The sequence below is a fragment of the Pungitius pungitius genome, chromosome 21, assembly GCF_949316345.1.
Source record: "Pungitius pungitius chromosome 21, fPunPun2.1, whole genome shotgun sequence".
Lineage (NCBI taxonomy): Eukaryota > Metazoa > Chordata > Actinopteri > Perciformes > Gasterosteidae > Pungitius > Pungitius pungitius.
The window spans coordinates 13087326-13113609 of NC_084920.1; the positions used below are offsets into that span (position 1 = coordinate 13087326).

The 26284-nt window shown below is 46.7% G+C and overlaps 1 protein-coding gene across 3 annotated transcripts; it reads left to right on the top strand.

Annotated features, from left to right (window-relative positions):
- The first annotated feature begins 199 nt into the window (after positions 1 to 199).
- spag9b (sperm associated antigen 9b) lies at positions 200 to 25490 on the top strand. Of its 3 annotated transcripts, none has more exons than XM_037464678.2 (28): positions 200 to 966; positions 5165 to 5285; positions 6915 to 6985; positions 7492 to 7589; positions 10834 to 10981; positions 13532 to 13970; positions 14060 to 14153; positions 14467 to 14591; positions 15095 to 15152; positions 16456 to 16608; positions 16692 to 16749; positions 16916 to 17046; positions 17127 to 17183; positions 18334 to 18513; positions 19103 to 19232; positions 19317 to 19406; positions 19783 to 19944; positions 20035 to 20206; positions 20318 to 20518; positions 20732 to 20888; positions 21372 to 21509; positions 21584 to 21664; positions 21781 to 21848; positions 21941 to 22089; positions 22163 to 22448; positions 22563 to 22745; positions 23068 to 23199; positions 23295 to 25490. In XM_037464678.2, exons 1-28 carry the CDS (start codon positions 667 to 669, stop codon positions 23405 to 23407), a joined length of 4095 nt encoding a protein of 1364 aa, XP_037320575.2. In that variant the 5' UTR covers positions 200 to 666; the 3' UTR covers positions 23408 to 25490. The 3 variants fall into 3 exon arrangements, with proteins under 3 accessions (XP_037320575.2, XP_037320579.2, XP_037320581.2); XM_037464682.2 differs by having other exon boundaries at positions 18340 to 18513; XM_037464684.2 differs by lacking the exons at positions 200 to 966; positions 5165 to 5285; positions 6915 to 6985; positions 7492 to 7589 and adding an exon at positions 8652 to 9248.
- The last annotated feature ends 794 nt before the right edge of the window (positions 25491 to 26284 follow it).

Genomic DNA, 26284 nt, shown 5'->3' on the forward strand with positions numbered 1-26284 from the left:
TCATTTGCGAGGTAAATAAATGTGAAAATAGTGGGACATCGATTATTACACACTTTTTACCTTACAGAGTTATGTCGAAACAATAAACAGACGTCTTTAACCCCATAGTAACGGTTATTCTCCACCCCTTAAACGTCACATAGCAGCAACTATATAGTAGCAAGAGGTCACGTGAAATAAACATTCGCTGACACTCATTCGCTAACTTGTGGTGCTGTATCCTTCCAACCTTTTGAAGGTTTTTTTTTGTGTTGCAAACCTGGCTTAGGAGTTTCCCAGGATTACACATCATTCTATTGTTTACTTACTTCGTTCCGTCGGGCAATTGCGTTCATCTTCGTTTTTTCCAACAGCACCTGAAGGCAGCAGCAGAGGCTCATCTGTTGGACACAGGGAAACTAATCAGGAGCCAAGTAAATACTTTTCAGGGCTGTTAGCTTCGAGGCTAGCAAAGCTTATAAAGTCAGCCGCCCGGACGACCAAGACGTACAGACATTACTTTGTGAAGTGAGCCGTCCCTTCAGCACAGCACACTCCGTCCACGACATGTTTTAACAACGCCGTTTCGTTACGCTGAAAGTAGCGAAGCGGGACAAGCCCACGGCCGCTAGCTCGTTGACGTTAGCCGGGGGGGGGGGGGGAAACGAAGCCCAAGTGCAGGGGGAAATGGAGCTGGACGGCGGAGTCCTCTACCAGGACGACTCGGGCGACGCCTCCGTGATGTCCGAGCGGGTCTCGGGTCTGGCCGGCTCCATTTACCGCGAGTTCGAGCGGCTGATCGAGCGGTACGGCGAGGACGTGGTGAAGGAGCTGATGCCGCTGGTCGTCGCCGTGCTGGAGAACCTGGACTCGGTGTTCGCCGTCAACCAGGAGCACGAAGTGGAGCTGGAGCTGCTGAGGGAGGACAACGAGCAGCTCGTCACCCAGTACGAGCGGGAGAAGGCGCTGAGGAAGCACACGGAGGAGGTGGGTTTCACCTGCGCGAGAGCCGCCTGTCAAAGAACGTCCCGTAGTACAACAAGCGCGAGGAAGTACTTTTATATATCAACCATTCTTTGTACTCTAATAAGTACATTTAAAAAAAAATAGAGACATAGTTTTTGCAGAGGCAAATGTAAGGATGAAAACGTTAAACATTGTTTAATAAAAGCTCCACAATGAGGATACCTAAATCCTCCCTGAGCTTCTGAAGAATATGCTGTACACAATCTTTACAACCACACCAGCCTGTCTTTGGATACCTTGAAGAGCTACAATATTTGTTTTCAGATACATGCAAAACCTCATCGGTGATTTGTTCGATTTATTTGTATGATTTCCGTCCACCTCCAGTTCAAATTTGGATCCTCAGGTGACCATATTTACATTCTCATTTGATTCAACCCAAGTGACGCACCTGTCGCTCTTCATTACTTCACCACAGTCTGTGATGGACAGGGACACATATGTTTGATGCTGTATTTAAATGGCATCCAGTATTCGACTTTGAATACACGGCCGCTAAGGCGGTGCTGAAACCACTGTGGCACCCTGACGAGTTTTTAGGCATTAGAGGGAAGACATCCACAGAGACGCCCTCCAAAGAACACACTTGGGGTCCTTTAAGTTACTCTTACTGTTAACTCTACCCGATGCGCTTTACCAAACGTTTGCCACAGTAGCCATAGTCTGGCCCTTTGGCGATCCGGTGGTGGTGGAATCACGAACCCTGTAGTTTGCCATGACACGTAATAAAAAATGTCCCTTCGGATAAATTAAGCTACGTTTTAATTCTTGATTATGTGGTTCTTCCCTTTTTTTCAATGCTGCCCACTTTGATTTTGAGGTGATTGGTTCAATGACTGCTGCTGCAGTCACCATTTTCTGCTAAGTCATACACAGCTTTGAGAAAAGAAAAGAATCATGTGGTTTTAGATGTTAAAATCTGTGTCCAAAAAAAATGCAGTTTGAAGGTTTAATGTATTATGCCATGCAATTGCAGTAAAGTCCTGAATGCACGGGTTGTTCTTTTTATCTTAAGATCAGTGCTGTGTGCACGGCTCAAAGTTAAACAATTACACACACATTAACACTAATCTAAACTGATCAAACTAAAAATAAGATCAGATCCAAGAATCTAAAATGCACTGACGTACAAATCGCTAAATTATTTTTTTTTGTTTAAATGGGTATTTGGCACTTTAAAAGGTCAAACTGCAGTAATCCCCATCTACAGTGTTCCTCATGTTTCAGCATTATACACACAGTCAGCTGCTAGTATGAGCATGTGTAATAACCTCAAATCACTGCAGGGTTTCGCACTTAATCATCTCCGCTATTTTCAAACTCCCCTAGTCTCAGCAATACTTATGGTTGCCAACATGAATTACACTGGAAAAACGATGCAAATATTTGAGTAAATTATTATTTTTGACAAAAGTAAAGACAAACCCCCGAAATCTATGTTTTTCCTCTCGGTGTTTCCAGAGTTGTTGCCATTCGACTTGACAGTTTAATGTAGAATGACGAGCCCAACGGGTCACGTCGTAGCACGTCGTCAAGGCGCTGACACAGACCGGAGCTCACAGTCTCCCATCGGTCCTCTCGCTACTGTGTGCCAAATACCTGATCCCATGAAGAACTAGTTCCTCCCACAGTGGGGCATCACGTCAGCTGTCACGTTGGTGTGATCAGTAATGTTCATGTCCCAGGTCGCAATCCTTTGACCCTGCATCCTCTAGAGGTCGGCTTCCGTTCCAGTTTAGGAACTCGGATGAGCAGTCGGATGTTCAGGACGTGTCACCCGTGGCTACAGAGGTCTTGAGTGCTTGAGGGCAAAACTTTCTTTCTAATTGCCTACAAGGGGATTGTATAGGACTTGACTTCTCACTTATTTATTGCCTCAGTAAACATTGTAAACATGATTTTATGGTCTCAATCTGTAGTTTCAAGTCTTTATCTTGAAGTCCATTCAGAGTCAATTAGATCAGAGTATGCTTTGGGCGGGGCTACATTCTGATTGACAAGCTGCTACCAAGGTGCAGTCGGGTCTGTGAGTTGTCGTCCAGATTTGAATTCTTTCAGGGTGTTCACAAAGCAATAATTAGCATCTTAGTGACTACGTCCACTTCCTGCACAATAATCCATGTAAAGTTGACATTGTGCACTATAAAAAAATAAATTGTTCAGTTGCTGTCTTGCTAGCGAGGAGCTATAGGGCAACATGTTTGAAAGTATCAACGAACACCATTCCTGAACAGGTGACGTTAATGCTAGTCAGTCCCACACAGCCTTTCCACATCGCGCTCATTCTATAATCCCTCAGTCACTCAGACAGCTGGGTTTATACTCAATTGATGGCCGGCCAAAATGTCACAAAATTCCCAATCCATTGAAATGCGGGGGTGACGCATGGAGGAAAGAGGGTGAGCCTGAAACGGCAGCCTTGATGTTTCAAACCCAGGCTGCTTGTGTGGGTTAGGGTTAAATGCAGAGAATCATTTCCCCAGGGGGAATAATCCAGGATACTTGCTTCATCTTCTTCAAATCAGCTGCTTCCTCCACACTAACCAGTAGCACGGCACAGACCCGTTACTGTTGACGGTGACAAGCAAAGAAGCGCATTCATTGCCAAACAAACACATTGTGTGAGCCAGATCCAGCTGCAAGCCCAGAGGAATACCTCCTGCTCGTAGTTTGTTTCAGCAGAGGAGAGGAAAAGGCAAGGCAGGAAATACTTAGGGGTGGAAAAAGCACTTCCCTCTGTGCTTTTTGCTCTTTCAGGGTTGTCTGCTGACCTGCAAGCATCCACAGCCTAGAATCACCTGCTGAGTGGTCATCATGTGACATGAGCTGTGCGGGGCAGACCGAGATGCTCCATTATCAACCCACAGCCCAAAACATGTGAAGGGGTTGATTTAACTCAACGGTCAATGGAGTACCAATACAGTGGAGCCCTGTGTGTGTGTGTGTTGGCATTCGGGGACAAAGGGAGCATTATACATAGTGACACACACACACACACACACACACAGTGCAGGGGAAAGAGTGCGTGTAAAAGCGCAGGAACACTCATTCTCTGCAGCGTTGTCATATGCTTGGGCCTCCTTCCCCAGGTCACATGACTCATCAGCAGCGTGAGCGCGAAGATGTTTGGAGTGTGTAGATGCCATCGGGTGTCTGTGCATGTGGCGTCCCTACAGTGGAGCGCTCCTTTTTAATACTGTTAAGGTGTCCTTTCCCCTTCAAAACCCAAATAATCTACCCAGCCCCAGGTAACACAAAAAGGTACAAACGATCCATACCATGTGTCTTGGCCCATAATCGACTGAATAGTTTTAGAGCAGTTTGAGGAAACTCATTTCGCTGCCTCCTCCGGTGTTCATGTGATGCGCATATAATCGAGAGGCTGTTTGTAACGGAGATATCCATCCATTGCCCAGGGTCCGACTGCAGTGCCTCTGATCCACAGCACCCACATCACAAGGCTGCAGTGTTTTACCGGCACGTCAACAGACTCATGACTGGGCAATCAGCTGAGGTATCAAAAGATGGGCTCCCACTAGGAAAACCAACCAGACGAGAGACCCGCAAGAACGTAGAATTGTTCTTTTTAGGATCTCACGTCAGCCGTCGGGCTGATCTCTCAAACTCACTGCAGCTCCCACCAAAACGTTGTAGGTTGATAAATAGCACAAAAATAGGAAAAATGTGTGCTTTGGATAAAACTTGCATTGGGTGTTATTTCTTTGGGTGTTATATTACTTTCTGTATTTTATACAATAACATCCATGTGTACTGTAGTTGCAGTTCTCCTTCACTCTCTTTGGATATTTGTCCCTTTGACTCAAAGTTTCAACTGATCTTATCTCTTCACATACAAAGTGTTGTTTGTAAAAAACACTTTGAGACCAACATCATGCAACTATCTACACAACACAAGCTGTTGCCCTTTTGTTTAGGTAGGACGGCTGGCAATGTGCACCTGTTGTGCAGAGAGCGGGTCTTTATCTCTCACAGACACACGCACTTTGACTTTCAGACGGCCAGGTGTTAGACTGGCGGAGAGGAAGCGACAGCACTGTCCCTCCAAACCGACCACCTGCACACTCCCTCACTGGGAGTCTGGCGAGTCAGATTAATAGCTTCTCCGGTCCTTCCCTCTCCTCCCCGTCTTCGTCTGCAGAGGTACATCGCCTTGGAGGACTCCCAGGACGGCGAGAAGAAGGACCTCCAGAGTCGACTGGTGATGCTGGAGTCGCAGACGCGTCAGCTAGAGCTGAAAACTAAAAACTATGCAGATCAGAGTAAGTGCACATTGTCGTGACTGTTTGTTAGCCTGATGGACTCCGGTGTATATGCTTTGATAGAATAAACCAGACATAATCCAAAGTCTACTGTGGATTTTAGGGAGCTAAGGCGCTGACCTCCTTTTTAATGTTTACCTTTTTAGCATTTATTCGCATTCTGGTGGTCTAGGTTGAAAGATAAGCTCTTTTCCTGCGCTAGGAAACACTTTTAATTCACCAGGAGAGACTTTATTCTTTGTGAGGTCTCCAGAGCTTCCTAGTTTTACCGTGCCATCAAAAACAAACAAACCCCTTTGCTTGTTTGTTCCAGCGCGGTGCCGTAACATACGGTTCATGCTCAGGGAGCATTGGACAGCCCTCAGAGAACGTCTTTTGTTTCTTCTTTACTTCTGTTTCTGACTGTCATATCAATCTGTTATGCTGATTGTTACGATGGTGGAATACATCTACACACACACACACACACACATTTGAACACACTGTGTTCTTAATTCTCTTGTTTTTCTTTTCTCATTACATCACTTATGGGACGTTAGAGGGATTGATTTGACATATGTCACAGTAACCTGTAGGTCTGTTTGGGCTTTTGTCTGCTAGAAGGCATGTGTTCATATGTTTAAGCTGTAAGCTGAAGAGAAACCCTCAGTGTTTACAGTAGAATCATTGTGGCCCCAACCGCAGACATTAAAGAGAAGATCAGCGGGGCATTTTCAGGCTTTTCATGCGGGGCTTTCTTGGAGGAACACTTCCTTTTATTCCACACACCCCTGTATCTGGCCCCGGGTATTTGTGCTCTACTCTTCAACCACTACTTCCTCCGTCGGCTCTCTCCTATGCACACGGAATCACAGGTTACATCATCGTAGGCAGCTGTTGTTACTGTTGCTCCTTATTGATCAGGTGATTTCCCCCGAATGCTGGACTTGGTTCTTGTTAAACACTCGAGGGAGGAAAGAATAAGTTATTTCTGACTCAGAGCTGCAAAGCATGAAAGGTCCTGAGATTGGAACTCCCACTTTTACATATTTGCAATGGCGGTTTAAGTGCTTTTGTAAAAGAAAAATTTAGTTAGGCTAGCTTCTGAAACCACAAGAACATCATCTGGCTGTTTTGACCACAAATTGCTGTCACCTCAGTGCCACAAACTAAGGTGATGTGTGACAGGTGAAGAACCTTGTTGACTGAAAACACGTCTTCATACAACTACATCTGTTGTTTCCTCTCCTTTTGTGTAGAAGGTAACTCCACATTCATTTCCATTGTTCACACCAAGGTTGCTTTTATCATTGCAAACGACATGCAAAATTTGACTTTTAAACAAAGACCCAAGGAGCTGATAAGCCATTTAGCATAGAATTAAGTCTTTCTACCATCATGTTGATGGTTTTGCGTGTTTCAGTTGACATTTTAAAATGGGTTGTCAATGATTGATCTGATGGATCAGATTGCATAGCTGATAGAGAGGTGAGTCGATCCCAACAGGATGTGCTTTGCGTAGCTTCAGGGGGGTTTGTTGATGCACGAGGGCCCTCCTCTGGCTCTGGCCTGCAATAGCAGCTCCTGCTCTACCTCCACATCCAGATCCAGATTATATCCTATAAAATAACTTCAACTTTTTCCATCCAGTTGTCAGGTTGGACGAGAGAGAAGCGGATATCAAGAAGGAGTACAACAGCCTTCATCAGAGACACACTGAGGTATGCCGGTCTGGGATGAAGTTTGTATGTTTCGTCAACCAGGCTGTTCACCTGTCACTCATTTTCAACAATGTCTCTGTTCATTTATCAGATCACATTCTAAAAAAAGAATTGAATAATCTTTGAAAGATCCACAGAATGTCTTCAACCTTATGATAACATGGAGTATCTAAACCTGAATTTATATTCTGCTAAGCCATTGGACACTTTGGGTCTGTCATACATTATGTATCACTAACAGATGCTCCAACCATATAATTATCAATAATTTTGAATAGAGAAGCTGAAAACACTGTCTCTGCATCAGTGAACCCTTCAGCTATGTCTGTACACAATCTACTTCATGTGAGTGACCATTAAAGAGGACAAGAGTTACAATCCTTTTCCTCAAGCCATTTTAGAATTACCTCCTCGATTAACATCAGTGTCCAGATAATTCTTCAAAAATGTAATGGTCATAAATACTACCTAATTCCATGACCCTGTGTGTGCTCCATACCCTCCAGATGATCCACAGCTACATGGAGCACCTGGAGCGGAGTAAACACCAGCACGCCGTCACAGCAGCAGAGTCTTCGGAGGCCGGCGCACCGGCCAGAACACGGTGAGCTTTTCCCTGATGGAATGAGGACAAATTACAACTAGTAACAGCAGCAGCACGTAGTAAAATAATACATTAAAAGCATTAAAACAGTATGGGACAAATAATGCTAGTATTAGTATCAGTTATAAGACTATCAGACTATAAACCTGAGCCGGCCCCCGACTATGAACCCGAGCCGGCCCCGACTATAAACCTGCATCATCAGCAACAGTAAAACTGCTGGGTGTTTGTGGGTAATGGAATTTTTGAGTATTTTGGTGCAATCCAGTGGGGCGGATAGAGGTCGCTGAGCAGATCAGATCTGTTGGATGGCTGCTGTCTGTAATCTCCTTCCATGAGATGACGAGATTTTTCTACTGTGGGAGCCAGCAGGTCAGCAGCCCCCCCCCCCCCCCCCCCCTCCAGTTTTTCAATGTTTTAATTGTCAGTCGATCATTATTAGTGGTTTGATAGTCAATGTGACATTTAGCAGAGACACTGGTTCAGTCCTGTGTATCCGCCAGTGTTCACTGCGTATAGAGTGTTTTCATCAGTGGATTTATGTATGTTACACGGTCGGTTATTGTATGCACAGAGTCTCCCATGTTGACCAAAGTAGAGTTTGATAAGGCTAAGCTCAGTATCGGGTATTCCTATCTGGTGTATTTTATTAAATCTATGCTCTGATTGGATATATTTTTTCTTATTGAAAAGCCAGCTTCGGTGCTTCAGCTTAAAAAAAGAGCAAATTTTACTTTGTGACACAATCAAATCACTGTTTCTGTTGGTCCAAAGCAAGCGTGGGTAGGAGTATGGACACCATATGGCTAATATTGGCGCAAATGACAAGATGAAATGGCACAATCTTGTAATTCATAGCAATTTATTTGTCGCACCCTCTGGCACGGACCCCGCTCTGAGAATCCCTGCTCTAATGTACCGTGGCTTCTCTGTATATTCAGCCTCCCCTTCACCGTCCCTCCTGTTAATGCCATCAACGCTGCCAACCTCCCTCCCTCTTTCTCACACACACACACATACGCACACATGCGCGCACACACACTTTTTTTTTAACCAGACCTCCTGTGCTGCAGCCAATAAGCTGCAGCCTGAGAAGAGGCACATGAAACGAGCTGCCTCAGCACCAAAAAAGAGAGAGCCAGAGAGGGTGGGGGCGGCGTTGCCATCGGAGCGAGAGAGGCACGGCGTCAGAGTTCTGTGGACTGACCGCCGGCAGCTGCGTCTCATCAACTCGGCGGGCGATAGGAAGCGTGGAGGAGCAAAGGAAACCCTACCGGCCCCCCCTAGATGAGGACACCAGAGGATAGGAGCCGCCGCCAGCCCCTCCCTCCCCTCGGTGGATGATCTGCTGCTCGGCTTTTCATCCATCCCACCCGCTGGAGCCACCAGGATTAGTGTTTTGTGACCGCTGCTGTTCTCTCCCCCCCCCCCCCCCTCCACCCCACTGGTCCTGTGTTGAGGCGATGATCTGGGGGGGGCCATGAGCCCCGGGTGTATGCTGCTGTTTGTTTTCGGCTTTGTAGGGGGAGCGGTGGTCATCAACTCTGCCGTGCTGGTCTCTCTGTCAGTGCTGCTGCTGGTTCACTACTCCGTTGCCACCGGCGGCTTACCTGCCTTACCTGCCTTACCTGCCTTAACCTCCTTACCCGGAGCCCGCAGGTAGATCACGTACACCTCTGTCTGTGTGTGTGCGCGTTAGTGTTAACTCAATGTATGATGAGTTGCTTTTCCTTCCCCACCGGGGTCTGTGTTGCAGTGGCGTCGTCGCTGCCATGTGGGTCTGATATAGTCGGTCGGTATGAGACTGCACTCTAAAAGTAGGTCAAGAGAGAGAATAAATCGCAGAGTCATTTCTGGAAGACTACAGCACCCTTTTTCGATCACTGCTGTTTATAGCTGTGTGATTTCTCTCCTGCTTTGATGGAGAACATGAGGTGAAATTGGCGGGCCGATACCTAAGCATGTGTTTCATTTTCTCCTTCTCACACCCTCAGATTAAATAGTAAAAGGCAGCATTTGTAACCATCAGTGGCCTGCATGTGACCTCTTGCTCTCAATATGGTGGTGTGTCCATTGTTTCTGGGCTGCTGCCGGCCCGCTGCCCTTTTCAGTGGCAGCTATTGTTCTGCTGGACTGTACGATGGTTTGCTTTTCATACAACAACTGCCAGTGGGTAAGCGATCGGGTGCAGTGGGGGCTTCAGATAGTTTAATGCGCACCTTTAGCGTTACTGAATATTGTTTGACTTTCAGCACTTTGGTGTCGAATAACAACAGCATCTTCATGGAAGAGTGAGCCGGTGTTATATGTGAGAGCCTGAGATGGTGACACATATTTGTTGGTAGTCCGTTCTTAGTTGACCTCCTAATGCCAGACACGGCAGAATACGTCTCCTGGCGTCTTTATGAAGACAGATACGAATGGCATTGTGTTTTACCTGAGCTAATGTGAGAGGGAGGAATGTATGAGGCACCCAGCTTTATTGCTCCTTCCATCACTTCAGTCCCAAGAGAGGTTTTGCTACACCACCGCTCTGCTCTCAACTCTCCGCTCCAACCCGTCACACAGTGTTTTCTTATTTATTTTCCAGATTACATCATTCTTCTAATCTTCTTGACACTTAACACTGTAAATTGGACAGTAAAAGCTGCAAAGGTTTAACTGCTAGCCCATTTAATTAAAAGCAAATCGATCAATAATTTAATAACTTGCCCCGCGAATGGCTTCCAGCTTTGTGGAGTGCTGTAGCACACACACAGTTTCTCTTATTTTATAGGAATCTATAGAGGTCAAAGCATTCCGACTAATTGGGACATGTCCAAACTGGTTTATATTGAATATATCCCAGACACTTTTTAATCGCACAGTTTAAATCAGTTCCCTTTGTTGGAAATGCTCTCCTTAACTCACTTAACTGAACTCGTAACTCAGTCATTCTCTATGTCTGCAGACACATGTTGGGTTGTCGGACAGTTGGACAGTCCAGCACTTTGTTTCCAGACGATGGATCATACTGACTCATCCACCTCAGCTATGCTTTAGGTGCTTAGTTGTTTCTTATCAGCAATTGTTAGCTTGATAACAAACCTAAAGGAAGCTAGCGGCCCTCAAACACTACATTACACACTATAACTTGAACTTTGTCATTGTTGAAACAGCGACATTAGCATTTCGTTCAAAGCACCGCTCACATGAGAACAGCCTCTTTTCCCTTTTCAATGATCCCTCCTGCCTCTGTGTTCAGAAAGGAGCGTCCCATCTCCATGGGGATATTCCAGCTTCCTGGGACGGATGGTATGACCTCTGACCTCCAGAAGGAACCTGTGGACACCCCTTCTGAGCCGTGGAGATTCAACAACCTCAGCCACCCGCGGTCCAACACAAGCCTCAAGGTACGCCACGCGCCCCGTGAAGTTTTAAAGTGTCAAGTTGCCGTTGAAGGTTTGGCTTGAAGAGCTTCCCACGGATTGGATCGGTGACATCATCCCCAGTTCTCTTAAAAAGAGGTTGTGGAAAAACAAAACGCAAATGCTCAATGCCAGGAAAACACCAACGAAAGAGGTCCATTTCTTTTCAGAGAGAAAGGATTGTTCAGTGTGTCCAGAATGTTTAGTAGCTGTGTGTGTGTGTGTGTGAGTGTGTGTGAGTGAGACGGGGGGGGGGCTTGGATTCCAGCGAGCAGAGCAAGTGGTACCATCCGGGGGCCTGTCTTTAACCCCAGGGGAGGGTGGGAAGGACAGAGTGTCTTCTCATTGTTGCTGTTGGAATCTGTGCTGTATCGTGCAAATTAAAAAAAAAAAAACTCCTGATAAGCATTCATTTGCCATCATTACATTTGCGCTGCGTCAGATGGACATTTTAGTTTGAGTTTTTTTGACCGACGTTGCAAGAACTGTCCTGGAGTACAATGTAGGTGTCGCGGTATTTCTTCAGGGTCCTCGGGGAGGAGATACAGCAGGGCCTTTGTGTTGAGTCCTCTGACTTGACATTTTTCACTAAATGATCCACCCCCCCCCTCACCATGAAAAGTGGCGTGTGTGAGAGTGTGAATGTTTTTGGAGGTTATAGGCCTGCCACAATCAGTGCAGTAGCAACAATAAGTGTTGCGGGAATAAGTCCCTAAGGCCCAGAAATGAGGTTGGTATGTTCATGCTTCCATCTCACTCCTTTCACGGCCCAAACTGTTTTTTCTTTAGATTCCGGAGATAATGTCTGTGATGACAACGACCTTTATAGAATTTAATGTTTTCTTCTTCAACATACTTCAATAGCTGAATTTAAAGTGATATTGGACAAACCAAGTGTCATAAACCTCCGTTTGCACAAAGCTTCATTTCCTCAACAATCCAAAAACCAATAAAAAACACCCAAATTGGGTTTTTATCGAGGGAACCAGTGCGACGCTAACGGCCAGGTTAGACCACAAAAACAACAAATCATTTCCGCTGTGCAAAGTGATGGCAGCATGCAAGCGAAAAGAGGAAGTAATCCCATCAGTGTGCAGAGAGGTGAAACAGAAACAAGAAAAGGGGATATATTTAAATAAAACCGTAATGTGAAAGCTTTATCCCTCATACGACCTCACTCCCTGTCTGTGACAGCTCTGTTTTCAAGGTGACCGAGGGATCCTCCCCGTGTGGACGCTTTGTTGACGTCCTGATTGATCCTTTTCAAACAGGCCCCGTGCTATTTATATCACTACAGCCACCAGCATTAAAGGATGAAAACAATGCAGCGTCAGATGTTCTGCGTACCACAAACGGCTGCTTGGAACAAACAAAATCCTTTTGAGTATTTGACTGTTGTACATTATCTTCATAAGGACTCACTGAGCCGGGCACCTTGTGCACTAGAAGAAGCCGTGAATCCACGCACAGTCCTCCCTCTCTTTTGGCGTGCAGGCTTTCCCAACAGGCTTTTGTTTTGTCTTCTTGGACACATTCAGATAATTTACCTGTTCTTTTTATGTCTTACAGAATCCATACATTTCTGTATGTTACACATGTAGGTCTTTTGTCTTGAAATGGAAAGAATTGAGCATCAGGGTATCGTAATGAGTGGGGTCTTGTATGCCCTCAGTGTGAGGATGAATCCACCCGGGTCACAGTGGAAGGTGGGTGTTGGAAGGAGGCTGACCAGGACCAGGTAGACCGGACTCTCGGAGGAGCTCTGACTTAACTAATCGGCTTTAGTACATGTTTATGCATATGTTGCTGTGGTGATATTGAATGCGGTGATACTAACAGAATGACTATAACTCACAGCCAATAGAAACTCTGTCATGCTGATCTGTTCTTGCATTTGCATTTCAGCCCGGCTTCCTGTTTTTACATTTTTTACATTTTTTTTAAACCTGACATCTCGAGCATTACAAAGACTGCCTTCCAGTTAGGTGAGCTGGTGGCCTACTGGCACAGGAGCAGCATGCTTTTGCTCTTTGCGCTCAAGTCACAATGTTGCCTATGAAAAAGGTTTGAGTGAGAGGGATCAGCCCGGAAGGGAAGAACTAAACACTGGCGTTCACTTGTTTTACGTTAGCTGAATGATATTTGGTTGCATGGTGAGTTTCACGCTGTTTGACACAGATGGTTTTAGCGGTGGTTACTTTTGGCTTAGTTGTATTTAGATAAAAAAAATTACATGTTGATGCCTTTTCCTGAAAGGTTCTCTTCTCAAGGTTTGAAGTCAATGTCCACTTAAAAGCTTATTTCCTGAGCTCACAATACAGTTTGTATATTTTTTCTTCATGTGAACGTAAGTGTGGAACTACAGTAATATTTAAATGTTCTGGAAAAAGCTTGAAAGTGGACCTTCACGGAAGATTTAATTTAAAGTTTATGAAATCAGTGTCACCGTTGATGCTCAAATATTATGCAACCGTGTTGTTGTCTTCATAAAGATCAGGCTCTCTTCTTTATCACCTCATCTTCCTCCAACTTCAGGATGAATTATCCGGTTCCACCCGCGGAGGCTCCAAGTCCAGTACTCCGACCAGCCACGGAAGTGTCTCCAAAAGTGGAACTCCCGTGTCCTCACAAGGTGGAGCCTCCAAACCCAACACCTGCATGTCCTCTCAGGGTGGTACCTCTCAGTCAAACACCCCCACGTCTACAAACAGTGCTAGCTCACAGTCCACCACGCCGCTGTCTCCTCACCGCGGAGCGTCCGCGGGGAGGAGTCCGCCGTCCATCGTGGCCGGAGGGCCCGGCTCTTCCGCTGCTGCCTTGGAGTGCTCCTCTTCTGCGGTCTCCGTGGCAACATTGGACGAGCTCAACGAGAAGCTGGACGGGAGCGGGGGAAAGCCGGGGGGCAGTAAAAACATCCCGACAGTGCAAGAGGGACAGCGCAGTCATCAGGACTCTACTTTTACACTCCCGAAAGGTGACGGCCAGTGCTGCAGTGAAAGCACGTGTCCGTCGTGTTTACACGTGTTTTAACCTCCACGGCCCCCTCCCTACTGTTTGAATTAGATGGAGCAGACCACCGGGAGAAGTCTGAGGTGCAGGCCATCATCGAGTCCACCCCTGAGCTGGATATGGACCTCGATGGCTTTAGAGGAGCAAGGTACCGGACTCGTGATCTCGAGAAGCGGTGCATTCGTTCTGCATGATGACTAGTTATGTCACAGAGGACTGAGAAGTACCTGTTAGTAGAATCAATTAATTATGCCTTTTAATCTTTTCATGAGATTTGTTTACAAAAATGATAACTTAAAGACCAGATTCATGTTATAATTTGTTATAATACGTTATAATTCAAGTTTGCAGCCATTTGTACAAAGTGTTAAAATGGTTTTAAAAGCACTGTTGACATTTATTAAGACAATTAATCGTGTTTCAATATCCTCCCTTTGTGTCTCCTGTCCGTCCCCGAGCAGCACGCCGACTAAAGGCGGCATAGAAAACCTGGCGTTCGACCGCAACACCGACTCTCTGTTTGCAGAGCTGTCGTCTGCAGGCAACGACCTGATAGGAGACATGGACGAAGGAGCCGACATGCTGGGTGAGAAGCCTCCCTGACGTGATGGCACAATGTCGTCAACCTCTCCATAGTTGCATTCTCACAATCTCTGAATTCTTGTTTTCCTTTGGCTGTTGGGGCTTTTTCGTCCTCACAGATGAGTTTTCTGGTGTGTATCAAAGATGTCGTTACCAGCTCGTTATTTTCCTCATACGTGTCCGTAGTTCTGTGTAGGGTCTCCGTTCCCTCTGTGACGTTCGGATGGATGTGCAGAGTAGTTAATAGCTAATGTGCTGTTGAGAGCAGTAATATCCTAGGCTAGAGATTCAGTTCAAATGAGACGTTTTAACTTCTCAGTCTGCTAAACCTCTTCCTGATTTGTCGCATGCTCTCAGACTACAGCTTTCTAGGTAAGACTGGGAACAACATGTCACCGAGTAATAGAGAAAAACACTTCTTCAGAGATGTGTGATTTTCCCCTGTCATGTTGGAGCACATGTTGACATGGATCGGTGTGCATTCACATTACGGGTTCTCTGTTTCAGGTATGGGTCGGGAAGTCGAACATCTCATCCACGAGAACGCCCAGCTGCTGGAGACCAAGTCAGTGCTCAGTATAATTTTGTTCATTTTTTTTTTTCATCTCTGACGTTAACATCCACATCATGAGAGAATGCTTCCAACGGTGAAGTAACTTCATTACCTTTGCAGACATTGCTACATTATAGGGTCATGATACCCTCCCCGTTTATTCAATATGTGCCTGTTCACATCGTTTCCTGCTTGTCCACTCTGCGGTTGGAATTGCATTTTTCTTATATATATATTAACCAGGCTGATCCCATTGAGATCGAGGATCTCTTTTACATGGGAGACCTGTCCAAGAATAACAGCAACACAGTTTCACATCGGAAATAACAGGCAAACATTTGAGAAACGTTCAAAATGAAATGATAATAAAAGTCAAACATGTAGTCAGCGGCAGCAACTCTTAACTATTCAATTCATTTTATTTTGTATAGCCCAAAATCGCAAATTACAAATTTGCCTCAGAGGGCATTACAGTCTGTACACATGCAACATCCTCTGTCCCGAAACCCTCACATCGGCACAGGAAAAACTCCCCAAAAAATGAAAAAACCCTTCAATGGGAAAAAAAGGGAAGAAACCTTAGGGAGAACGTCAGAGGAGGGATCCCTCTCCCGGGATGGACAGACTGCAATGGATGTGTACAGTCATGTAGATATGCATAAAGTTCAGACCAGGCATCCGAATGAGGAAGACTTGATTGACTTTTAAAGTCGCAAAGTTGTTGGTCCCCAACCAGTTGGTTTAAGTCATTCAGATGCCGCTGGTCTGCTGGGATCTTAACACACAACTCTAGTGCTTATGGAAATGGTTTAAAAGATGAAATAAACCAGCTGCAGTTCCCTACGGGACCAAAAACGCCTTTTTGAGAGTGAGCGGAGAAGGGCCCGCCTGGAGCTGACAGGAAGGCAACAGAGTGCTTTTCCATTGCCTCTCCTCCCTTATTCATACACTGACTTTAGCCAGGCAGGTTGCCAACCAGCTCATCAGGAGCAGTTCAGGCCAATGCGGGTTAGCGTCTCGCTCACAAGATCACTACAGGAGCCGTGGAATCAAACCAGGAATGTTCTGAATGCTAGGCGACCGCTCCACCTCCAAAGGCCCGCCACCCACGGCGTGATTTCAAATCAAGGCACGTCAAACCGGCAATTGTTTTATATTCAACAAATGCTGTTCATTGGAATCCAAACTATAATTACTCACGTCTGTGCCAGTGTTTGAACTGTGATGACGTTCTGAGTTCTGGGCCACCTTGTGTTTAATCGTCATATCGCATTTAGAATGTCCCGCCTGTATATGCATTTGTGTTTGTTTCCAGAAACGCTTTGAACGTGGTGAAAAATGACCTCATCGCCCAAATGGATGAGCTGTCTTGTGAGAAGGAGGCGCTGCGAGGTGAGCTGAATGCTGTCACTCAGGCCAAGTCCAGACTGGAGGACAAGAACAAAGACTTGGAGGACGAACTGAAGAAGTGAGCTGGTCTTGTCTTCAAAACAAGTACACATTTCTTTTTGAGTATCTTCTGCATAAATGTGGTCGGGTGCTCGCTTGCAGGATTCGAGCAGAGCTTGAGGACGCCAAACAGAAGGTCAAGAATGACAACGAGGATGACGTGAGTATTTGTTTCGCTTTAAGAGTCGTATGGATTAGTAGTTTCAAAGCACAAAATATTAATGTTTCATCTAAATGGAAATGCAAGGCCCGTGTGAGCATGTGTCGTAGGTATCCTGAGTAGTGGATCAGGTTTTGGTGGTCTCATGCCGGTGTTGTGGCTGCAGAGCGACGTGCCCACAGCACAGAGGAAGCGCTTCACCAGGGTGGAGATGGCCAGGGTCCTGATGGAGAGGAACCAGTACAAGGAGAGGCTGATGGAGCTGCAGGAGGCGGTCAGATGGACAGAGATGATCCGGTAAGCCAGCAGGAATGAAGGACAAGATGAAGGACTCAAGGGTGGAAAAAAATGGAGGAATGTTTGTCTATCTTTCTCAGGGCTTCAAAGGAGAACCCAGGTCTTCCAGAGAAGAAGAAATCCAGCCTTTGGCAGTTGTAAGCTCCTCTTTTTATTTCACTTCAGCTCTCAAATACCAACCAGAGTGCGATAGCGGTGTTATTCATGCGTTTCATTTTGCTTTTCTTTGTATTCCATGTTGTGTGGTTCTTTTCTCCAGGATGTAGGTAAATCTTTGAGTTAATGTTAACGGTGTCTAGCTCGCCTTGTTGTTTTCATCTTAACAGAGGAGAGCCAGTCAAGAACAGGTGGCTCTTAAATCTGAGCTTATTTTTCATTGTTTTGTCTAAGTGACTAATGGGGACAACGAAACACTGCAAAGGGCTGCAGTGTAATCGGGTTGAGTCTGCAACATCAATGCACGGCCACTAAAAGTCCTCCGATGACGACATTATGGGAAGAACTGCTCGGAGAAATAAACCCTTTTCTTTCATTTTGTTTGATTTTGTGTCCCGACTCTTCACATTATCAAAATTAACATTTTCAGCCAGGACTCTGAAAATCTTTAGTCATTTAAGAAGGCTCTCCTTTGTTGAGTTCCAAAAGGAATGCGCTTGGTCTGGTTTAAGGAGGACATGTTCGGGGCAGGTGTGTTCATAAGACGAGCAATATCTGATTAATCCACCGTCTCTCCTGCCCCGTTTCTGTGTGTCCCTCTATATTCCTCCTGATGTTGTGGTGTCTGTGCAGGGGGTGTGTTTATGGGGGGGGGGGAGAAGTGTGTTGGTTAAAACAAATGCACTCACATAGAAAAAACTTAGCACAGCCCTTTTCTTATGGTGAAGTTACAAGCTAGAAGAGTCTGCTACATTTAAAACCTGCTTAACAGCCGTTGCTGTGTGTTAACTGTCAACACAATGATAAAGATGTGCCTGTGCTCTCGGTGTCAGGTTAAGGGGAAAGTGTCTGTCCAGTTTTTCCCCTGTGTTGCCGACTAACGTCCTCGTTGGTGCGCACTATTAACCCTGCACTCGTGCATTGTGGGAGGGACGCTGCTCTGGTGCTTTGCTGATTAGGAGACATGCGTAATCAGCCTGTATGACCTCTGGCTCGGTGTGTTGGAACTCTTTTCCACCCCTTAAATGTTCTGCTGCTGCAGCTACTGCTTGTGTCCATCCCTCTATATGTTTGTCTGTGTGCTTCTTCTTCCTTTTTACTCCTCCCACTTCCCCACCCTTACACTTCCAGTTTCAGCCGTTTGTTTAGCTCGTCGGGCGGGGCGGCCAAGAAGCCGGCGTTGGAGGCCCCGGTGAACGTCAAGTACAATGCGCCCACCTCCCAGGTCCAGCCGTCAGTCAAGAAGAGGAGCACCACCCTGCAGCAGCTGCCCAGTGACAAGAGCAAAGCCTTTGATTTCCTCAACGAGGAGTAAGTCGTTTGTGGGGGAACAAGTGACGGGATCGTTCAGGTGTTGGTGAAGTGGGGGGGGTGTATGACGTACGTGTTCATAGTATGTGCATTGTATGCAGTCCGCAGTCCCTCGTCCAGACAAACGGCCTGGAGCAGTAAAACGCATTGTAGCCAACCTAGAAGAACTGCTGAACTATCCCTTTAAATAAGAAGCTGTGCGTGAAGAAAATATGGAAAGGTACAACGCCTCTCAAGTCTTTTCAAGTGCAAACACTTAACTATTTCTGTTTGTGGTCTCTTTTTGACCCTGGACACTAGTAATTGAACACAATGGAAGCATTAAAGTGCAACAGATAGTCACCAGGATAAGATTTCCCCATACAGTTCAAAAGTTGCTTTCATATCTGTAGTTGTGTTCAACCTGATACAATGTTAAGCTGTGGGATGGCTGCCCACAGTCCAGTTTGGTAGTTTGGTGCACCAGTTTTGCATCAAAGGTTTTCACACCGGAGTTCCTTCGGGTGTGAAAGCACCCGCAGTGTGATTTTATTATTTGTCCAAGAATAGCCGTGTTTTTTTGTTAGTGAGCCGCTGTCGTGTCCCACAGAGTGGCAGCCGATGGCGTGGTGTCCAGGCGGGAGCAGAAGAGGGCCCAGTACAAGCAGGTCAAGGCCCACGTCCAGAAGGAGGACGGCAGAGTGCAGGCTTACGGCTGGAGTCTGCCCAAGAAACACAAAGTAAAGACATGAGCACGATCATCCCCGTACAGGGCCGTTGTGCTGTAATAGGAACGAGCTTTACTGTTGTTTGTCATTTTTCAGGCTAACGGCAGTCAGACGGAGAGCAAGGTGAAGAATCTACCTGTTCCCGTCTTCCTCAGACCCCTGGATGAGAAAGATGCTTCTATGAAGGTATTCCCTCCGGCTTGTTTAGGACGTAATGAGGGTAATTACATTCAAACGTTTGGTAAAAGTTTTCTGCAAACAGAGCGCTCTCTTCAAGGAATCGGCCACGTAGCACCGTCATGTTTCCACAGTAGCTCAGAACGGTCAAACCAAACCTCTTATATCAGAACTTCAGTTGGACCCCTGTAGTTCTCCTTCACACTTGGCACAAGCGAGAAGTTCGAGTTGATCACAACCTGCGATCTCCAATGAAAAAGCTCGTTGTGTATTTGTCGGCGGCTCCCCGAGTAGCTGCCCGCTCCCCTCTAGCTCGGTTTATCCTGTCGGTTGGGTGACGAGATTCCTTGTACCTGACTGCTGCAACTGTGCGTGTGTGCTGCAGCTGTGGTGTGCTGCGGGTGTGAACCTCTCCGGAGGTAAAACCAGAGACGGAGGTTCCATCGTAGGGGCCAGCGTGTTCTACAGTGACGTGCCTGGACCAGAGAGCCCGACAAAGAAAATGGGATCTCAGACCAGCCTGGATAAACTGGATCGGGACCTCAAGGTACACACACACACACCCATGGCAATACAGGTAACCCTCTAGATCAATGTGAGCTCCTTTGAATGCCACTTCCTCTGTGCCTGGCTTCAGGAGCAGCAGAAGGAGCTGCGGCAGCACGACGAGTTGTCGTCGCTGGTTTGGATCTGCACGAGCACCGAGTCAACCACCACAGCCGTCGTCATCGACGCCAACCAGGCTGGAAACATCCTGGAGAGCTTCTTTGTGTGCAAATCCCACGTGCTGTGCATCGCCAGTGTTCCAGGTCAGCGGACGAGTGCATGCTCTGCGACTCTGTGCTCTGTGATCAGCTGCACCAAACCACGGGGGAATGTCGTGTGTCGTCTCATTCGTAATGTGCTTTTTTTTCCTTTAGGTGCTAGAGAGACGGACTACCCGGCTGGCGAGGAAGTGGCCCCGAGCAGCGAGACGGGACCGGCGCGGGACGGCGGCTCGCCGGCGGGCGACGACGGCTCGCCGCGTGGGGAGGGCGTGCTGGGAGGCATCACCGTTGTGGGCTGCGAAGCTGAGGGAGCAGCAGCTGTTCCTCAGACCGCAGGAGAAGACGGAGAAAGTGGTCAGCCATTTTTTTTCTTCTCCATGTGACGTTAGCGTACGTTGTCTGACCAGGGGCAGCATCCATCAGCATTTTCCAAGCTTCAGCATACAGAATTATTTTGTGCATGAATCCAGTGTGTTGTGTCCACATTTTGAGGGATCGGACTGTATATGGCGCCTACAGTACACATAATAGTCCGCCCAGGCTACTAAGTGATGGTCCTCTCTACAGAATCCCGGCCGGCAGAAGAAGCCACAGAGGCGACCGAGGCCAGCGCCGGGCCTGCCGACCAAAAAGAGAGCCTGAGGGGAGCCTACACCGAGCACGTCTTCACCGATCCACTGAGAGCTCAGCCGACAGCAGAGGCTCCGGCCAACTACTCTCAGAGGTAACGCCAGGAGCCGCCATGCTGTTACGGTTCGGTCTGTCCATTAAAACCCCCCCCAAACAAAACCCACCCACAGAGCAGCCTCAAATCACCGGGAAAAACGTTTCCTGTTACATCATGAAATGTGTCCATATGTGTGTGATGGTAACAATGGTCAAAATCCCGTTCTACATGGCCATGGTAACTTTGCTCCTGTCTTCCACCTATCCTCTGAAAATGGGGTGTAATGTTGAATGAGACACAAATAGCGAGAGACCTGTTGATTCAACCTTGTATATTAATTTGCTTGGATTGGATGCTTGCGATCTAAATAGTAGAAGAAAAAAACAATTAAGATCTGAATATAATTTTCCCACCTGCATCTCTAACGATGGGTAATAAATTATTAACAGCGTCGCACATCTGGCACATATATCTTTTGCTTGCGGACACACCCACTGAATCGGAGCCTCTCTAACAATGCGCTGTGTGTCCGATGACCAGGGAGTGCGATCTGTTGAAAGACGGCGTGAGTTCGAACCCCAACGCGGAGGAGGAGGAGGAGGAGGACCTGATGAGGGAAGAGGCTCAGAAGATGAGCAGTGTGCTGCCCACCATGTGGCTGGGAGCACAAAACGGATGGTGAGTGTCACGCCCCGCCCCGCACCGCAATTCAAGAGGAACCTGCTGATGAAGGAAACATTTTCTGATTCCAGTGTGTACGTCCACTCCTCCGTGGCCCAATGGAGGAAGTGTCTCCACTCGATAAAGCTGAAGGACTCTGTGCTCGGTATAGTGTGAGTACTCTGGATCGGCCTACGGCTGTTTTTACTGTTTCATTCTAATCCTAAAAGGATTCTTCTTTTTTTTTTTTTTGCTGTGATTTGGAAGCTTTTGTTTATTCTTCCCCAAGGCATGTGAAAGGCCGTGTCCTGGTGGGTCTCTCTGATGGCACTTTAGCCATTTTCCACAGAGGAGTAGGTGAGAGAGCTCGAGTCTCCAAAAGAAAGTACTGTCGATCTGAACTGTCTGCAACTATAACCGTGTATCTCCCCCTCCTTTGTGTGTGGCAGACGGAGAGTGGGATCTGACCAACTACCATCTGTTAGACTTGGGCCGGCCACACCACTCCATCCGCTGCATGACTGTAGTACACGACAAAGTGTGGTGTGGCTACAGGAACAAGATCTACGTGGTGCAGCCCAAAGCCATGAAGATAGAGGTATGACCAGTCTGCGACGATAGATGTGCTTTGATCCCCACAGAAAGGTGAAGCTTTGTCCCCTCTTTTGCAGAAGTCCTTCGACGCCCACCCCCGTAAGGAAAGCCAGGTCCGACAGCTGGCCTGGGACGGGGACGGCATCTGGGTGTCGATCCGACTGGACTCCACCCTCAGGCTTTTCCACGCTCACACCTTCCAGCACCTTCAGGACGTGGACATCGAGCCCTACGTCAGCAAGATGCTGGGTACGGGGAAACTGGGTTTCTCATTTGTGAGGATCACAGCGCTCATGGTGTCAAGCAACCGCCTGTGGATCGGCACGGGAAACGGAGTCATCATCTCCATCCCCTTAACGGAAAGTGAGTCTGGGAGCTTGTCTGGTTTCTTCCTCTGTTGGAAACGCTGGATTTTGCAAAAAGAACATTGCACAACGTCAGTCTCTCTCTCTCTCTCCTTCTCTCTCTCTCCATTAGCGGCGAACAAAGTAACCAAGGCAGCGGCGAGCAACCATCCAGGAAGCGTGGTTCGTGTCTATGGCGACGACAGCAGTGACAAAGTGACTGCCGGGACATTTGTTCCGTACTGCTCCATGGCTCACGCTCAGCTCTGTTTCCATGGTCACAGAGATGCTGTCAAGTTCTTCACCGCCGTCCCGGGTAAACAAACCCAGCTGTTTCTTTATATTCCAGCAGTGTTTATTTCCTCTTTGGACTTCACAAATGTATCCTGTAAAATTATATTTCACCATTTAAATAAAGAAGGTTGACCTTGCAATATGTCCTTGCAATATGTGCAAGTCGGCAACAATCGGAAAAAGGGGAGAAAAAAAACAGTATGCTAGTCTCCTGATGCTGCCAAAAGCTGAATAATCAGAGTAGCGATCTGATTAAAGATACAGTATAGAGATAAGATGAGAAGGTCTGTCCCAGATAAACACAATCTGGGCTCATTTTGTGTTATTCATACTTTGGCTCTCAGGTCACGCAGTTCCCTCTGCGTCGTGCAGAGTGGAGGCGGCCGGCGACAGGACGACAGACGCCGCAACTCAGGACGGAACCAAGTCCATGCTGGTGATGAGTGGAGGAGAAGGCTACATCGACTTCAGGATGGGTGAGTTTGCTACGGGATCCAACGGATAAAACCCTCTTTGCCGTCAGCGCAGCACATCGGGAGGCGTACGTACATGTCCCTCTGTGTGTCTTCAGGTGACGAGGATGCGGAGGAGAGCGAGCAGCCCCCCTTGAAGCTGCAGCCCCTTGCGGCTAAAGCCGAGCGCAGCCACCTCATCGTCTGGCAGGTCCTGGCCAGCGAGGACTGAACTGACCCCGGGACCCACTGAGGTCCTGATTTTCCTTTTTCTCTTGAACTCGCCGTCATGGACGGAGGAGCTCAGGTGGACGAGTCCCCTCTACAAGCAGAGTATAATCAGCACTTTCTTTCTTCCTGAACATTTAGAGTGAAACAAGCAGAAACTGGACTGCATCAGTGCAAAGAAAATTAATTTCTTATTTGTATCTTTAGAATATACACATTTTATGAATTTCAATTATTTTAATCTGTTATAATGCCTCTTTATCTTTTATTATTTGAGGTAAAGCTGTTATTGGAGACAGAATTCTTTGTTATGTTTGATCACCAAATCCAATGAATTTTCCTCCAGCTTCCCTTCACTCATTTCCGGGGTTTTATACTCATGTCGGACTCGGCGTCACACTAAATCAGAATAATCATGCGGCAGCTCCCCTGTTGCCATGTAAGACTGGCATTTATTGTGGGAGCAATTTGGTTATTCATCCTTTAAGGACTTGGCTTTTGATTGTACAAAGTTAATGGAAATAGTCAGTCAAACGCAATACATCAGCTTCATCTGGTCAGCATGTGTCTTAACAGAATGTGGCCCTGGATCTATCTTAATATTCAAGATACAAGTCCCAGGACATGCCTCCCATGCAAGCTTTACCATTAGGGTTTCAGTCACAGGGAAAAGCAATATTCTTAAAATATGTCCTGCAGCCTTCTTCCAAGATGTGATTCACCATGTGGCTGCACAAACAATGCCATCCATATTCGCCTCGGCTGTGCTTCGTGCTTAATGCTAATTGGCAAAAGTTAGCATGCTAAGGCCAGCGCTGACGTCGTTGTTAAGCTTTAGCAGGGCCTCAGAGCCGCTAGCGTGTGTCTGTCACTCTTTTTAAGTAAATCCGGCTCTGTGACTCTAATGTTCTGATGATACATCACGAACCGGGAGCCCGAATAGCTCTGTGACAAAATCCAATTCACATTAATAACGGAACGGAAAGCGGCTGCTCCTGCCAGCGCACGCTGGTCAGCCCGGCCTCCGTTGAAGGTGGTGGTTGTTGTTGTTGTTGTTGTTGTTGTTATTATGCAGCAGGACGTGTCTTTAATCCAACATGATAGGAGGATGCTGTCGACACACTGCTCTCAATCTACAACCCAGCTAGTAGACACTTTAGAAGAAACTAAAACAAAGTTATCGAGGCTTGAAAAGACTCGATTTACTCTGCTTTTCAGGTGTGACAAAGTATTTATTTTTCCTTCAAAGAATGTTGCTGCGCTTGCTACCAAAGTATAAAGACTTAAAGATAGCTAGTTTTTCACAGGCTGAAGGAAGTGTCACGTAAAGTAGAGCAGCATGTTTGAGTCTGCCTCCGTGAGTATGAAACGTGTTTTCACAAAATCACGTTTTATAGTTGAGATATATTTTTAGACTTTCATATTTGGGAATTGATGCATTTTCAGCAGAGAGCAGATTGTGCTGAACCGGTGTCACGTTAACGGTCACAATTTGAACGTGATGTTTTCTGCCCCCTCCTTTAAGCAAAGATGTTTATCTGAGGTTAATGCGTTTATCCTGATGGCAGAATAATGTTTTTAGGCAAGAGGTTCACTCTGGTGTAAAATGAAACTGTAATTCTGGCACGCTCTTTGTTTGCCCCCCCCCCTTTGTATTGTAGAGAGGAGTGAAACGTTATTGCAGATTAGCCATTTCAGTATTTATTTACAATGATTGAGCCTTTGCAATTCCGAATGTATCTTTGTAAATGGAATATATATATATGATTACATATGTATGTAACATGAAATGGCTTTGGTTTACTGTTTTGATATGGTATGAATTTGTTCAGCGGCGGGGTTCCCTCAGGTCTGCACTGTCTGTAAGGAGGTGGGGGTTGTTTGCTACTGGGATCCGTTTTGGGGGCGAACGCGGCCGCCTTCGTCCACAGGTCTGTCCGCCCTCTCACCTGCATCTTCAACTTGGGAGGGACGTCCTCTCTTCCATGTGATGCGGCACCCATCCGCGCCATCTTGTTCTTCTCTGGCCTTAAATGTTTTTTTTCTAATGGTCAAATTAAAGCTTTTTTTTTTGTGGGCAAAGCTTCCTTTGCTTGTCGTGTGACGTTTGTCTGCGTCTGTGATCCACAGAGAGGCTTCGGAGCTGAAGCTGAGTCTTTGACCTCGCGGCACCACGGTCAACGCGGCGGTAGAACAATGGAACCAACCAAAGGCAAAAAAACACCAAAACCGGTTTATTATACATAAATGGGTTAAACATTTTCTAATTAATGAAGTAAATCAAACTTTTGTCCTTGGCTCCGACCCATAATATGCAGTTTTTATTAGCCTAGTGATCTATTTTAATGCAAAAGGATCACTCCTTCCTTTATGGACGAAGCTCCACAGATTCTACTCGCTTCTATTTACCAGCATTAGGTGGCGTGCTTGCACTACAAGTATAAGCGCTGTTTTTCCCCAGTGACCAGCGGAAGGACACGCGCACCCCGCCCCCGCCTGTGATTGGCCCACAGGCTGTTCTATTCTCGGCCTTGGTTTCAGCCCCCCTGAATGAGGCTGAACTGGTGCTTAGCAGGCTGACAGATTGATGGAGGCTTTAATCTCTTCACAAGCTCTCAGGAGGACACCTGGCTGTCATGGATCACCGCCACGTTAGTGGAGTAGCAGGTAATGTTGTAGATGTACACCACCGCACGGTGTGCCTGGGGGGACGGATGTTTACGTCCCGCTTGACTGTTGTGGTAAAACATCTAATGTTAAGGTACTAGATTAAAAAAAAAAGACAAACTATCGGATTAAATAAAGGCGTTAGTGATGAGAATGGCGCTACAGAACATAACAGACCAAGAAAGTCATTTCATCTTTAGTAAAGCTACGTATT

Excerpts from the sequence above, each read along its gene's own strand:
- spag9b (XM_037464678.2), top strand. The coding sequence starts at position 667 with ATGGAGCTGGACGGCGGAGTCCTCTACCAGGACGACTCGGGCGACGCC. Across the intron at positions 14,154-14,466 it reads GATGGCTTTAGAGGAGCAAG|CACGCCGACTAAAGGCGGCA; the intron begins GTACCGGACTCG and ends GTCCCCGAGCAG. Across the intron at positions 21,510-21,583 it reads CTGGGAGCACAAAACGGATG|TGTGTACGTCCACTCCTCCG; the intron begins GTGAGTGTCACG and ends TTCTGATTCCAG.